This window comes from Dromiciops gliroides, chromosome 2, assembly GCF_019393635.1.
Source record: "Dromiciops gliroides isolate mDroGli1 chromosome 2, mDroGli1.pri, whole genome shotgun sequence".
In the NCBI taxonomy this organism is placed as follows: Eukaryota; Metazoa; Chordata; class Mammalia; order Microbiotheria; family Microbiotheriidae; genus Dromiciops; species Dromiciops gliroides.
Window position 1 is genome coordinate 238,316,526 of NC_057862.1, and position 16,507 is coordinate 238,333,032.

Sequence of the window (16,507 nt, forward strand, 5' to 3'; positions counted from 1 at the left end):
GGCATTACAATTCTCAACTCTTAGGATGACTTACAAATTTTGGTATTCTACTGTCATGTGAGAACATTAAGGCAACGTACAAAAATCTTACATAAATTAACTAGATGCACAAATTTACAGGTTGTAAATGCAAACTTTTTTTGCAACTCAAGGTTGAGTAACTTAGCCCCATGACATTGGGGGAAAACAGTGGGTTAAGAAAAAAAAAACAAAACAAAACCTGGTTCCTAAGGCTTGGATTCAATATGTATTTAATATATTCTTAATATTCTAAATGACAGAAGCTTCCTGTTGACCTAAAAGCTGTGTATCCATTACTTTCTAAATTATGCCCAAATGTTTCAAATGGGCTCATGGGTACTGAAGGAAAAAGTACTTGGCAAAAAGTCCCTATTGTCTACAAGGAATTGTTTAACTTTCTTACCCTTTCATTCAAGGTCTTCTATAATCTAGAAATACCAATCAGACTTCCTCGGCTAATCACCAACTACACACTTTCTGAAACCCTATAATACAATTACTGTATAGACTGGTCTTCAAATGTAGATGAATAGTGGTATGGTGGAGGGAGAGCTGGACTGAGAATTAAAAGACCCGGGTTCGAATGCTAACTCTGCCCTTTCTTTGGACAGGTAACTTAACTTCTCTGGGCCCCAGTTTCCTCATCTGTAAAATGAAGGAGTTGGGCCAGATAACCTCTACGACCCCCTGCAGCTCTAAATCTATGATTCTAGGGCTTGAACTTTCCCATTCCTGTGCTTTGGACCTTGTCACTCTGTACAGCTGGAATCTCATCTCATTCTGCAAGCCTACTACTACCACTTATTTTGTAAGACTGAATTCTCTAACCAATTCAATCTATGTCTCTGCTGATTTCCATGGAAGTCCCATATATAGAACACTATATACTACCCTATATTCTGTCTTGTTTGTTGCTTGTGTGGCATCGTTATCTGCTTAAAACTTTAAAAAACTGGAGAAAACACTGTTTGGGGTAGCCCTAGAAATCCTAAGTAAAACTCTACCCTCATGAAAAACAGACCTAAACTCCTTTTTTTTTTTTTTTTGGGTGGGGCAATGAGGGTTAGGTGACTTATCCAGGGTCACACAGCTAGCAAGTGTCAAGTGTCTGAAGCTGGATTTGAATTCAGATCCTCCTGAATCCAGGGCCGGTGTTTTATCCACTGTACCACCTAGCTGCCCCCACACACTTAAAAAGACCTAATTTCCTTGAATCTTTAAGAATATGGATAGCAAAAGTATACTCTAAACATGCTGAGGAAACCATGTGCAGGTCAAACCTCCTCAGTTCACCCTGGTTCAAACCTGGTTCAAAAATAAGCCAGCCTCGGGGCAGCTAGGTGGCGCAGTGGATAGAGCACCAGCCCTGGATTCAGGAAGACCTGAGTTCAAATCCGACCTCAGACACTTAACACTTACTAGCTGTGTGACCCTGGGCAAGTCACTTAACCCCAATTGCCCTGCAAAACAAAACAAAACAAAACAAAACAAAAGCCAGCCTCTGAGGTTCAAGGGGATGTGCTATTTTCCTTGTCTGGTTCTTCTCTTTATAATATCGCATCACTAGATCAACCCTTATACCCAGAAAACACCAGCAAGCTGCTAACCCAAACAACTCACCATCTAGCTTCTTCAGCCGGGGTACTCGTCTGGTTGCTTCATCTATCCAGTTGCCCTCAGAGGAATATTTCTCTTCCAGGGGATTACCCACAAACACCAGCTCTTCTAGGCATCCTAATTCAGCCAGCTTTACAAACTCCCCTACAATTACAAAGAAATAACTTAAAATCAAATGTATTAATAGTACAATTGCTGGGGTTTAATTGCAGGCTGATCCTCAATACCACAGAACACACTAGCAACTGTAACTTTGTGCTGCTTCTGTTTACTTCAGCAACAGGCTGACATCTAGAGTAGCTATGCCACCTAAGATGACTCCTCTAAGCAATGCAAGATGAATGGAAGAAAAACTCCTTTCTTTCAGCCAAAAAGAAGGGGTAATATCATTTACAGCCGAGTTCAAAGGAACCAAACTTCTTGTCTCAAAACGGAAATTGGAGGAGCAGGTGATGATGACAAGTCACCATGATATATCATATCCGTGGCACGAAGTGATTCTGCAATTACTCTCACGCTGTCGTCACATTCCAGGTTTGAAACTGCTTGCAGTGCAGGCCACGTTTGTCAAGTGAAGGAACAAAGGATGGACAGAATGTGGTTGAAGACCAGATAAGCAAGACCTTGAATTCCACAATAAACACTGGCCCTGTACAGCACTGCACTAGAAACTGGGGAGCACAAAGGACATAGCTCAGTTGAACAAGGCTCTTGCCCTTGAAGAAGCTGACAATCTAAAAAGGGGATTATGAAGAAAACTTTAAAATACAAGGTGGCATAAGATGCATGACCCCAAAAGGGTTTGAAGTATGACCTAAGTTTAGAGAAGGGAGACTCAGAAAAAGAATTACATTTAAATTCATTTCCCTGTGGCCTTTAGGTAAATCGGAAACTTTTTGTTCACTATTAGTAAAGCTATTTTGAGTCCTATGGTTGGAAAAAAGATAACTAAACAGCTCAAAAGGACAAACTGCTTGCAATTCAGCAGCTCTTTCTGTCTGGGAGTAAGCCCACTGTTTAGAAAGTAATTCTCCTTTTACATATCCTTTGTCCTCCTACTGGGTTAATTTCTGTAAGCAAGAAGGCAGAATCAAAGACTTGGCTTACCCCAGTCTTTCACTAGGTTATTAGACATATAGAGGATCTTCAGTCGCTTCATAACGTGGATCCCTTTCAGCTTCTCAATGAAATTATATGATATCCACAGCTCCTCTAAAGTGTCCCCAACTGCCTCCTGAAAAAATGACATTGGATTTAAATATTCCAGATTTATAAGCATTGGGGGCACTGCCACGCTGGCATGGCTTCTGAGAAGGCCAGGTTACCTCCATACCACGAAGGGGCATCAGAGCAGGTCTTTGTAGAGGACATCCTTTATAAAATACTTGGGAAGCTTGAAAATCATCAGTTATATTAGGTTGTTGTTTTTTTTTTGGTGTGAGGCAATTGGGGTTAAGTGACTTGCCCAGGGTCACACAGCTAGTAAGTGTTATGTGTCTGAGGCCAGATTTGAACTCAGGTACTCCTGAATTCAGGGCCAGTGCTCTATCCACTGCACCACCTAGCTGCCCCTATATTAGGTTGTTTTAAATATTCTCTTCCTTGTTTGCACCATTTATTCATGGCTAGTCCTAAAGGTAAACTGCAATTCAGTCACTCACCTGAAGTATCAAGGTCTAAATTAGAATAAAAATTAGTAAAATTTCACTTTATTAGGAAACCACCATACTTGTATTGAAAAAGATTCAAAACTTGGGGCAGCTAGGTGGTGCAGTGGATAAAGCACCGGCCCTGAATTCAGGAGGACCTGAGTTCAAATCCAGCCTAAGACACTTGACACTTACTAGCTGTGTGACCCTGGGCAAGTCACTTAACCCCCATTGCCTCACCAAAAAAAAAAAAAAAAATCTGATCACTTTCACTCCAGTAAGACAGAAGTTTCCTACCCATTTTCTCAGTTGTCGTGGGTTAGAAACGGTTTTACCCCATTCTTTTGTTGGCTCTGCTGCTCTAGAATTTGTTTTGAGGTGTTATTTTAAAGTTGTTGGAGGAAAATTTGGGAGAGCTCAGGCAAGTCTCTGCCTTTACTCTGCCATCTTGGCTCTACCCCTTGTAGTAGAATAATTGACTTTTAAAAGAATTTCTATCATATCTTTGCTCTTGATTATCTGAGACTCAGAGCATTCAATAACTATGACAACTAACATTTTACAGGATCAAGAGAAGAAATGGCCATAAAACCCAGGGACAATGTGGTGTGGTAGAAATTGCACTATTTTTGGAGGCAGAGGCAGCCCTGGGTTCATTTCTGGCTCTGTTATTTATTACCTCTGTGACCTTGGCTGAGAGACAGAGTTGCCTCAAGCAGAGGTGTCAAACACATGTCCTTCCATACTCCTGAAGGACTGAACCACATTATAATGTAATTGGGTTGCAATGGTACAGAAGAGTTCCAGGGAGCTCATGATAGAAGAGGATCTCCAAATCCAAGAAAAAAAAAGAACTGTGGAGTATAGATGCTGAATGAACCATACTATTTCTTTTGTTTTTGGTGCTGTTGTTTTTTCTATTTTGAGGTTTTTCATGATTGCTCTGATTTTTCTATTATAACATGACTAATGCAGAAATAGGATTAATGTTATTATGTGTGTGTATATATGTATATGTATATGTATGTGTATATATATATATATATATATATATATATATATATATATATATATATATATATATAGCCTATATCAGATTGCCTGCTGTCTAGGGGAGGGGGGAGGGAGGGAGAAAAATCTGAAATTGGAAAGCTTGTATAAACAAAAGTTGAGAACTATCTTTACATGTAACGGGGAAAAAATAAAATACTTTATTAATTAAAAAAATAATGTAATTGGGAAACATTAACAAAATAAATAAGAATAAAATAGGACATAGATAATGTGAAGCTCTGGTTTCCCAAGTCAATATGCTGCCTGCCATATAGGTTAGTGGCCCCGTTTCTATTTGTGTTCGACAACCCTGATACAGGAGAGAGAGAACCAGGCTGGGGATTGGGAAGATAGGGATTTAAGCCCTGTTTCTGTGCATAGCCACAGTGTGCCCCTGGCAAGTCACCTCTCTCGGCGGTCCAGACAACTCTCTACAACTCTCTACAGCTATAAATAACAGCTAACAGTTCTAGAGTACTTTAATAATGCAAAGTATCTTATATATAGTGTCTCACTGGGTCCTCACAACCACCCGGTGAGGTAGATACTATTATCCCCGTTTTACAGATGAAGAAAGTGAAGTTGAGAGAGGTTAAGTGATTCGTCCAGGGTGAGAAAGCTAAAAAGGATCTGAGGCAAGAGCTGGACTTAGTCAGTGCTCTATTCACTACCACTTCTCTGCCTCTACAAACTGCAAAACAATTGTTGATCTGCATTAGTAAGACAACCTTTCTTGCCAGGAGTTCCCTAAACCCAGTGAAACCACAGGCCCATGCTGCCTCCCCCCCCCCCACTCTGGTGCCCACTTAAAATTACCTAGAGGAAGTCACAGCTTTTCAGGGCCTCAGTTTCCTCATCTAAAAACAAGGAGTTGGACTACCTGGATCCCATTCTAGCCCTGTGGCTGAATAACTATTTGTTTCATGCCATGCAGTGGCTTCAGATATTACCCCGAAGAATCTTCATTCCTATTCTGTGATGGTAACTGCTTCCATAAGAGTAATGCAGCAAGTTTAGGGCTGCCTGGCCCGGCTCTCTAAGGTCAGTCTTAGGAGGCTGTACCTTCCAGGTTAACTTTGACTGGGCTTCTGTGAGGCAAAAGTTGAGTTTTTAAAAGAGCCTTCAGGAAGATCATGAAGTCTAACGGCAAATCCTTTTTTTATTTCTTGGCTTTACAATATCAAACCCTAAGTTTCTTATTATTCCTAGGAGAGAGGAGAAAACAGTCCTGGCATTATCTTTCCAGGAACTACACCTGGTTTTGCAATAAGGCTATCTCACTTCAACTACTTTGCAACTCTGTTTGAGCTGAATTGATTCTTCCAAATGTTTGCTGATCATTCAAAACATTCAGTTAATACTAAATAGCTAATGGCTCTTACTCTTATTTGTGGTAGATTGAGTGTTGGGCCTGGAGTCAGGAAGACCTGAGTTAAAATATGACCTGAGACACTTACTTCCTATGGAACCATGGGCAAGTTACTTAACAGAGGTTTGCCTCAGTGTTCTCATCTGTAAAATGGGGATAATAATAGCACCTTCCTTACAAGGGTTGTTGTGAGGATCAAATGAGCTATTTGTAAAACATACTTAGCAAAGTACCTGGCACATAGTAGACATTATATAAATGTGAGCTATTAGAGCAACAGGCTTAGAGTGCTGGCCCTAGGGTCAGGAGGACCTGAGTTCAAATTCGACCTCAGATACTAACTAGCTGTGTGACCCTGTTTGCCTCAGTTTCCTCATCGGTAAAATGAGCTAGAGAAGGAAATGACAAACCATTCCAGTATCTTTGCTAAGAAAACCCTACATGGAGTCATGAAGAATCAGACAGGACTAACAATAAACAACAAAAAACCCAAATATGAGTTATTACTATTATTATGATTACATTCCTAGCAAATGAATAAAAAAGTTGATTGCACAGAATGCTCTCCAAGTTTCTTCTTTAGAGAGATGGACAAAGAATTTTTAAAAAGAATCAGTCCCAAACACCAATAACAGCCCTAATGTCACATGCTTAAAAAGAATGATATGAAAGGTAACCTACCAATCCATTTAAGTTCTTTATGTTATTTCTTCCCAATGACAAGATCCTCAAGTTTTCTACAACAGAGAGAAAATGGTTTTATGTTTATTTAACTCAAAAAGCATTGCATAATTACATCCTTACAGCGCCTGGCACATAAGAGGCGTTTAATTAATGCTTATTGATGAAAAAAAGAAAACACTAAGTACAAGGTAATACAAAGATTAAAAAAAACTCTCTACTCTCAAAGAGCTAACCTTGATGGGGTAGGAAGAGGGAAGGAAGGCAATGAAACATCTGTCTATATAAGTAAAGGTACCATCATTTGAGAAAGGAAGAGCACTAATACCTGGGGGTAGGGATGCTGGTCAGGAAAGCCTTGGTTAGGAAGGCCATGGCACTCCTGAGGTGAGCCTTGAAGGAAATTAGGAATCCTGAGAAGTTGAGATAAGGAAAGAATGCATCCCATGCACGCAAGACAGCCTGTGCAAAGGTATGGTGAAGGCAGGAGAGATGCCCAATTCAGCAAGTCAGCTAGTTTTTCTGGATTTACACTAAATAAGGGGAATAGATTCAACCTGTAAAATGGACTATTCTATTTATAATATACAATTATTCTAAAGGCAATAACAATTAAAATTTATATAGATAGCACTCCACAGTCTTCAAAATTCATATTTATATAGCATTTATAGATATAATATTGTTTGACAGTACAAATATATTCAGCACTTATACGATATTCAGAAAGATTCTTATATTATGAACAAAGGAATCAGTCTAGGTCTTGGGATCTAAGTGATTATAGAGAAGAAAGACAAATTTCTCAGTCTGGACCTCTATGAGAAGCTTAGAATTAAGGGGGCAATGGGGAAGGAAAGAAAAGGAGAATGTCAGAAGTACAGTTACCAAAAAAAAAAGAATACCAAATAACAAATCAATAAAAGTATCATGGCTTCTGTGACAAAATACTAGCCAAAGACATTGGCAACCCAGGTAGAAACAATTCAACTTCAATCAGTCAATCATTAATATTTATTGAGTGCCAGCTGTATGCCAGCACTTTTGGCTTGCCTGGAGCCAAATGGGATCCTTGCCAAATAATTACCCAGAGCAGGTTTTCTGTCTCATCCCAGATGTGATCTGGAATTCATGGGGTTCCTAACTCTTTGAAGGAGAATGAAGTTTGCACTTAAATGATTCAGAAGTGAGTGGTAGGGATAGATATTGGTGTTCCTGAGACCATAGCAAGACTAATAATCCACAGTCATAACTGGGGTTTTGTTCTAGAGTACAGGTAGGTAACTAATTTGGGGAGCACTGTTGCCACCAACAGTCCCCCTCAAGCCATGCAGGAATCCTAGCCTGCTTCAGGTCATTACTCTGCAGGGTCCCATAACCATGTTACTTCTCTTTTGGAGCCCACCTACCCCTACCATTGCCCCACTCAGTTGCCTCCTCCTCTGGGATCAGGAGTTGTGGACTGCACAGTGAAGGGACAGCCTAGATTCTCTGGTAGGTTACCTGTTTCTCCCCCAGAATGAATGCTGTCGATCCTCCTAGTCCACCCTGGAATGCAGACTGATATCAGGGCTTGGTGCCCACATGCCAAAAGGAGAACTCAAGGCCTTCCTATGCACTACTATTTGAGCCCACTATGCTCCCTCCTGTGGCATCCTGGGGTCTGCTTTCATGAGGGCTCATCCTGCCATGGGGCCTTATGTTCCAAAGTCTCTTACCTTTTCATCTGAAGCTCCCATGTTAATAATTCCCCTTATAGCTATGGTTTGAAGCGTCAGCTTTTTATATGCATTTAGAAATTCAAAATGGTTACTCAAACCTACAATTTCATTTGTCTCAGGTGCTAGGCATCACTAGGTATGGTTCTCTCCATTAGCCCTTCTTCTCTAGAACTTATTTCCCAACTCCAGAGGTTAGTTCTCTCCATTTGGGAGGCTCAAGGCACCTGTTTTCAGTTAAACAAGAGTGCCAAAAAAACAAGTTCGAGGGATTTTGTTGTAATAGAAAGAACCCTGAACTAGGAGAAGGGAACTTGCATTTTAGTCCCAAACTTTGCCCCTAGCTAGCTGTGTGACATTGGACAAATCACTTTCCCACTCTAGGCCTTACCTTCCTCAACTGTAAAATTAAAGGGCTGGGCCAGGTAACCTCTAAAGTCCCTGAGGGGGACCTCTATTAATCTATGAATTTAAGAACTAATGAAGCTGATTGGCCTAGCAGGAAATAACACTGATAGCTCTACCACATAAAATAAATGTCAAAATTGTAATCTTACACCATGACACTGACTTTGAACTGCTTCCTGATAAGGATGTTCAATTATTGGTTGTAGAAAGCAGAAGGCATGCTGTCACTAAATCTAAGAAGCATATTCTAAGCCTTTCATAGTACGAAGACATACACAATAAAAAAGAAAAGAATTAACTTTGTTTTTTAAAAAAAATCCATGCTTTCAATCTTTGTAATGATGTTGAAAAAGGATTATAAGCAAATCACTGAATATCCCCTCTCCTCAGGAGTAAGTATCATTACTTTGGATTAAAGTTTATATCATTTTCCATATTCTTATTATCACAATTTAGTTTAAATATACTTGTTCCGTGGAACCTTATAATCAGTCCTCAATGCTGTTATACTCCGATTAGAAGAATCAGTGAATTATTCTCTGCAAAAAGATTTGACTTTTAAAGTCCTATATAAATATAAGGTATTATAAAAATATAAATTAAATCATTATAAGAATCAAAGATTCCTATAATCCTATTGAAGCTTATTCTCCATAAAGATAGATGTGCTTTTTAAAAAAAATAAAATTAGTTTAAATTAATATTAATATATACTTATTAAGGATATGAAAACTTTGATAAATTATATTTGAAAAAACATATGAGAAAATAGTGATGCCAGGCTAAAAATATCTTTTGGTATTTACTGTTAAGGAATAAAACATTTTATGGTTAATTGTATTAACACCAAAGAACTATTAAGTGTTTTAATATAAGCCATTGAAAATTTTCATAATACTTTTATGATGCCATGTAAAGTTTCTGCTCCTAGAGACAATGAACTAATTTTTCACAGCAGTTTCCAATGAAACCAAATCACTGCATCTTTGGGTTCCACTGTTTTGGTGGGGAAAACTATAAGTTGCAGACAAGTTTCATTCTTTAGAATTCAGTATTACAAAGGATTTTTTGTATAGATGATCATGTGAATTCCCCTGGTTTAGAACATAGTGTTAATGGGGCCAAGGCTGCAAGCTCAATTCCACAAGGGGCTAGTGTACAGACAGCCCCAACAAATTGCCTCACAAATGTATAGGAGTTGAAAAAGTGCATGTAGATGATCACTCATCAAAAACTATTCCAAGAAAATGCCTCAAAAAACCTCTTTAATTAAAAATAAACAAAAAAATGCATTTATTGAGAGGAACAGACTAGATGATTTCGAAGGCCCCTTTCAGCTTTACACATTATGATCTTTTTTTTTTTGGCGGGGCAATGGGGGTTAAGTGACTTGCCCAAGGTCACACAGCTAGTAAGTGCCAAGTGTCTGAGGCTGGATTTGAACTCAGGTCCTCCTGAATCCAGGGCTGGTGCTTTATCCATTGTGCCACCTAGCTGCCCCCACATTATGATCTTAAGATAAATAATACACTGTCTTTTGTACCAAATCTAATCAACTTTACAACTAATCATTATGCCTATTTTCACAAGATTATAGACTCAGAGCTTGGAAGGAACCTCAGAGGCTATCTAGTCCAAATTTCTGATTTTATAGGTGAGGAAACTGAGGGTCAGAAGTTAAGTGATTTGGGGCAGCTAGGTGGCGCAGTGGCTAGAGCACTGGCCCTGGAGTCAGGAGTACCTGAGTTCAAATCCGGCCTCAGACACTTAACACTTACTAGCTGTGTGACCCTGGGCAAGTCACTTAACCCCAACTGCCTCACTAAAAAAAAAAAAGAAGTGCATAGAAATGAAATGTCTCAAATAATGAGTCTGCAAAAAACAAGAGCAGATCCCACCATTTCAATTATATGCTCTAATTACTCCCTCAAAATCAAGTAAACATTAAATTATATCTGAATTTCTCAGATCTACCTTTGTTCCAATACTACCTAGTTCAACTGAATGTAGGAAACATACAAAAATCTCTGGATTTCTGACATGTCATATTTAAGAATGTTAAAGTAAATTTATCTCTTCAGTTCTTTTATGATATTGAGATCTGAGGTATGTGGGCTTTTCTTTTATATGACAATTATTTATAGATAACCATCTTCAAATTGTCATCAAACTTTGGAAAGCTTATTTCAAGCAGCTTGAAAACTCAAATAACTGGTAGATTACTTACTTAAACCATTCAGATTGGCAATTTTTTCAATGCAGTTTGTAGACAGCGAAAGCTTCCTTAGAGAGAATAAAAACTTAAATTAATTGGAAAATCAAAAATGCCATAGCAAAGATTCCTCAACACTCATTAGAACAAGAATGTTATGTTTTTTTATTTTCTTGGCTATATCTTAAATCAAAGTCTCACATCGAAATTCCTTAATGACTTCAAAATGAGAATAATAATTATACTGGATCACACTGTTGTTGTTGTTGTTTAGTCATTCAGTCATATCCGTCTCTAAGGGACCCCACAGTCACTGTCTGTGGGATTTTCTTGGCAAAGATACTAGAGTTGTTTGCTATTTCCCTTTCTAGTGTGTCCCCATTTTAAAGACGAGGAATTGAGGCAAAAAGGGTTAAGTGATTTGTCTAGGGTCATACAGCTAGTAAGTGTCTGAGGTCATATCTGAACTCAGATCTTTCTGCCTCCAGGCCTGGTGTTCTATCCACTGCACCATCTACCTGCCCTCACATCTATAAGTACTACTTTAAGGTTCAGAAAGACTGAGTTGAAGGATAATTCTTGACTTATTTTGCTGCCTTAAAGTAATTTTTAAATGGTTTTATGTGTGTGTATAAATATGTATATATGTATGTGGATATATATATATAAATAAAACATTCTTGGTAATTTCATATGTTTTCTAGTTTCCTAAAGAAGTCCCAGTCAATTGGAGAAGTAGATAGCTCAATGTGCTGTGAATATGGTGGGTAACTAATTCTCTTAAGGCCTAGGAAGGGACAGCCTACTCAAAAGTATCTGTCAGCACATGAATGAAGTCCTGTAGATAACTGACAACTCCTTTCCAAGCCCATTTCCAAGGTCTCTGATCCTGGGTTAAAAGGTCCTAAAGATTTGGCTCCTCTGAGGAGACACATATTATACCATTAAGGAAGAGAACATCTGAGAGCCATAATTAACAACATTGAAGAGGACTGCTTCACAGCACAGGGTTCTCCATATATATCATCATAACAACAACAATCCACATGAAGTAGTGCTTTATGGTTACAAACGAAAACACTACAGTTACCTTACTGGATCTTCACAACTTCCCCATCTGTAAGCTGAGGGGCTCTACTACATGATTTCTAGTTGAAAGGCAATATAGTATAGTGGAAAGGGTCCTGAAATAGAAGTCAGATCTGTGCTCTACTCTCATTTTGGCTCCTCTACTCACTTCCCTCAGCACCTGGGGCCACCTTATCCTGGAACATCCCTCCATCCCTTGCAGCCTTTCCACCCCAGGCCATCCCTCCACCATGCCAAACCCCTTTTCCCCTTGATGAGTTGCTCCCAGGAACCTCTAGTTCAGTGTGGGGCCCAGGTGGCCAACCTTTATTCCTCACCTGACTGCTTCTGACTTTCTAAACCTTGACGCCATGTTTCCTCTGAAGGCACCTCCTCCTCAACCCCCTTTAATGTGTTATCTTCCCCAAGGGGAGCTTTCTGCCTGTGTCTGTAGCCCTGGCTCTCAACAAAAGGGTGCGCCCACAGAAGGTTCTTCATAAATGCCAGTTGCCCATTGGCCTGGCTGGTGTGAGCATGTTCAGGGCACATTCCATCTCTCTGCCTAGTATCCTCAAATGACAACCCTTGCACCACCTGCCTCATCGGGCTATGGTAAAGGGAAGCTGTTGTAAAACTCAAAGTCCTCAGAACTGGAACTCGGACCTCATGGATCTTAGGCCAATATTCTTACCGTGCTACTCAGCTGCCTAGATGAAGAACATTCATGTTTCAGAGAAGCAGAGATCTGGCATGGAAGGGACGAGTTAAACCTCCACATTTTACAAATGATGAAGCTAAGGCCCAGAAATGTTAGGTGGCTTGCTCTGGGTCACACAGTTATCAAGTGTCTGAGGGGGAATTCAAACCTTCGTCTTCTTGACTTGAAGTATAGCACTAGATGGTGCTGCCTCCACCTTGTCATATGCTTGCTCTCTGTCAGTGAGGTTAGCTGCAGGAGGTCCCAAAAATCTCAGTAAAATTCAAAGATATTAAAACTTAACACTGCACTATGACTCTTGGAATACCTTGAATCTAGGATGGCGCCAGTGCATAAAATGGGTCCAGATGGGCCACCTTGCTTTTGGCCACTGAAATCCCTCATAAATCAGCTCTTTCTCACTTCTTAGGATTTACAGTAGAAACCAGCTATCTTTCCTGGTACATAATCTAATAAAAACCTCCTCTCTGTGCAGACTCAAAAAAATGCTTAAAGAACTTCAGAAATAAAATATATGGTTAGTGTAGCACAAGTCTTTAGCCCTACTATACAAATGAGCGCTCTGAGCCCTAGGAGATGTCACTTGCCCAAAGTCCCACAGCCAGTACAGGAGCCAGAGCTAGAACCCGGGTCTTTGACTGTTAAGTCTAATGTTCCTTGTCCTACACCACACAAACTTGCTGATTCACAGTATTTAAGAAAGAGATAAGAGATTAGAGCTGGATGGAACTCTAGAATTGATTTAGCCCAATGACCTCATGTTACTGTTAAGAACAATTAAATATGAATGTGGATCAGAACTGGTTAAGACAACATGGTTAGAAGGCCATCTCTGGAGTCCAGGAGACATAGCTTCAAAATGATAATCTCTGTAAAATTATAAATCCCAGAACAGGGACTGAACTGCATTGGGAGAGGGATTTACCTTAACGGGAACTCTATCAATGAAATCATAGGTCTAGTAATCCCCCCCAAACTGGGCAGAAATGATTCTTTACATTTAATTTTCTAGAATTAGGTTAGTCTTCCTTCAACCCCAAAGCAATTCTCATTATACTAATCTTATCCAAAATGCTGGTCTAATGTGAAAGTCAGGAAGAGTATTATATAATAAGATAGTATGCAATGTTGATCTCCAATCTCTATGTGAAAGTCATTGTAGGAGGCAGCTAGGTGGCACAGTGGATAAAGCACCAGCCCTGGATTCAGGAGGACCTGAATTCAAATCCAGCCTCAGACACTTGACACTTACTAGCTGTGTGACCCTGGGCAAGTCACTTAACCCTCATTACCCCCACAAAAATAAATAAATAAAAAGAAAGTCATTATAGGTTAAAATGCTGGGTAAGTATGTGTCAATTACAAGACAAAGGAATCAAAATGTTGCTAAAATTGGCACGCAGTATTTTATTTCATTCTAATTTATTTTACTGTAGAGTCAAAGAACAGCTATGAGATGGAGCTTTTAGTAGGTTAAGTATAATACAGATTCTGGCTCATAACTTTGCCTGGGAAGGCAGTTCTTTGGTCTCTCCATGTTCAGAAACAATGAAGAAAGCACACCTTTGGATGTCACTATTAATGAACCTAGAAACTTCTAAATTAGTGATAGATTAAGTTATGTGGGGAAACATACATAAGGCACAGAGAAAAACAAACATCTTTCTTAAAGTGTTATTTTTTAAAAAGATGGAAAAGGAAATGGACAATTCTAGAAGAATTGGTAAAACAAAATAATTGCTTTTCTTTACAGAACTTACTCGCAATTAGCAAGCATGGACAAGGATGCATCCATCTTCTCTACAGGGGGGATCTGGGCATAAAGTTTTACCTCTTTGGCTTCTGCTGGCTTTTGACCTGATTTTTCTTCCTGTGAGGAAAAAAGGTAGGAGGAAGAATATTGTTCTGACTGGAATGTTTAACCAAAATAAGGTAATAATTTCTAAGAATCCTTCCATCTTTACTCAAAAGAATTAAAAAAGCCCCATACCAATTATTATGCTCTCCTAATTAATGTTTTCATTAAATAACTACTGACCTTATGCACTGCTGTAACAGATTGAAACAGAATTCATTGGTACACCAGTATCCAATGGAGAAGGAAGAATAAAAGAAGCTGTTTCATGTCTGGGATAGTCAATGCTTCTAAATGCCATCTATTTTTAAACACTTTCCTAGGAGGGTGTTCTGGTACTCCAACAAGCTTCCCTTACATGCAGGATTCCAGACTTCTAACATCAGCTGTTTTCTTTGGCATCTCTTCTTCCTTTTTTCTACCCTCAGTTCAATCTAAAGTAGGAATCAAAAAAATAAAAGCTGTAGGAGCTTCATCTCTACCACTGAGCTGGAGCAGCAGCTTGAGAAGCTGGATTTGGAGTTAGAAGTCATAGGGTACAATCCCACCCAATACCTACTGCGCAATTTTGGGCAAGTCATTTAAACCTCTTTGGTGCTCACTTTACTGTAATAGGGGATTGGACTAGATGCCCTTGAAGGCCTCCTTCAGCTCTACGTCTATGATCCTATTTTCTTCTTCTCATGCACGCCCAGACACACTAAGCACTTTATTTTTTGTTTTACTACACATTGCTCTGTTTAACCCTCAATACCTCTGTGAATTAAATTCTAGGTTGAGTCTGAGAGTCTTCGATTTTTCTTCTTTCTCATTAGGTTTCCTGACCAGTCACAGGGCAAAATGTGGTCAGCCCTGTTTGGGTAAGGGAGAGGCCCCCTCACTAGGCTTCCTTAATAGACAAGTCATACTCCCTAGGGTTTCTGTGTTGGACAAACCAACTCCCATAACCTGGCAGGTCAGGGCAGTTGAGGCCTGTGCCAATACAAATCATGAACCTTAAGTTTACTGATTTAGTTGCCTGCCTTCATCAGAAGACAACCAGCACTACTATCCTGCCATCAGGAACATATATACAAGGCTTCTTGTTAGTGCTGCTCTCGTAGGCATTTCCCTGGTTCTAGTCTGGGAGCAGGCAGCTAATTCTCTTACACAACTTCAATTCACTCTGCAGTCACAAATTTTTCTATGTTCAGCAAAGACCCAGAAAATCCAATTCCTTTCTCTGATGACACCTTCTTAGCTAACTTCTTCCAATAATGTCCTTTCTCTTTAGATCCTAAATTCCAATTAGAAGGAACGTTGAAGACACTGCCTGTGCCTCTATAGCCTTTTATTTCATCTCTAGGCCTGCATTATTCCTAGAGGTTTTTTTCCAGATTTCTTCTGATGGTATCATTCATCTGCATGTGAATTAACTGGAAGGGCATAACTCTGGGTTTAAGTCCCAGCAGGTTATCAAGTATGACAGGGATTGATATCCCAGGAAGATAGCATCCTTCTCAATTAGCCACAGGGGTCAATCATATTCACTTTCCACACCCCTTGACATAAAGGTGAAAAATAATCCCTCTTTCTGGGGACCAGTAATAGGTGTCCTTGAACTTTCTGGCAACTTTGGGTTTCCTTATTTTGTGGGGCATGGAGTACAATTCCTCAGAAAATCCAGATCTAACCACTATGGGTTACATCATTATAACTATCAAATGGCTCAGTTTCAATTGTTCAGAGTCGTTTACAACATAACAATTTATATTTTATATTTTTCGTATTTTTTGTTTTGTTTTTAAATTTTTTTATTCTGAGCACAAAAAAGGCCATTTCTCTAAATAAAGTAGAACACAAAGAAAGGATGATCTATGAAGCCACGAACCATATAAGTATATGCTGCTTGTCTGAGCTTCCTTCTGAACTGCCTTCTCTTCTGTGATTTTTTTGTGTGTGTGTGAGGCAATTGGGGTTAAGTGACTTGCCCAGAGTCACACAGCTAATAAATGTTAAGTGTCTGAGGCCACATTTGAACTCAGGTCCTCCTGAATCCAGGACCAGTGCTCTATTCACTGCACCACCTAGCTGCCCCTCTTCTGTGAATTTTTTTTTTGTTGTTGTTTTTGTTTTTGTGAGGCAATTAGGGTTAAGTG

At 39.4% G+C, this 16,507-nt stretch overlaps 1 protein-coding gene across 4 annotated transcripts in view; it reads right to left on the reverse strand.

Annotated features, from left to right (window-relative positions):
- DNAL1 (dynein axonemal light chain 1) overlaps positions 1-16,507 on the reverse strand; it is a 29,772-nt gene that overhangs the window by 2,762 nt on the left and 10,503 nt on the right. For 2 of the 4 annotated variants that reach the window (XM_043985220.1, XM_043985221.1), the window contains exons 3-7: positions 14,275-14,384; positions 10,744-10,799; positions 6,391-6,446; positions 2,746-2,872; positions 1,642-1,782 (exon numbers count right to left, since the gene is read on the reverse strand). In XM_043985220.1, the coding sequence (XP_043841155.1) occupies positions 1,642-1,782; positions 2,746-2,872; positions 6,391-6,446; positions 10,744-10,799; positions 14,275-14,384 (490 nt within the window). The remainder of the gene's footprint in view (positions 1-1,641; positions 1,783-2,745; positions 2,873-6,390; positions 6,447-10,743; positions 10,800-14,274; positions 14,385-16,507) is intronic. The other 2 variants (XM_043985222.1, XM_043985223.1) reach the window with 2 other exon arrangements.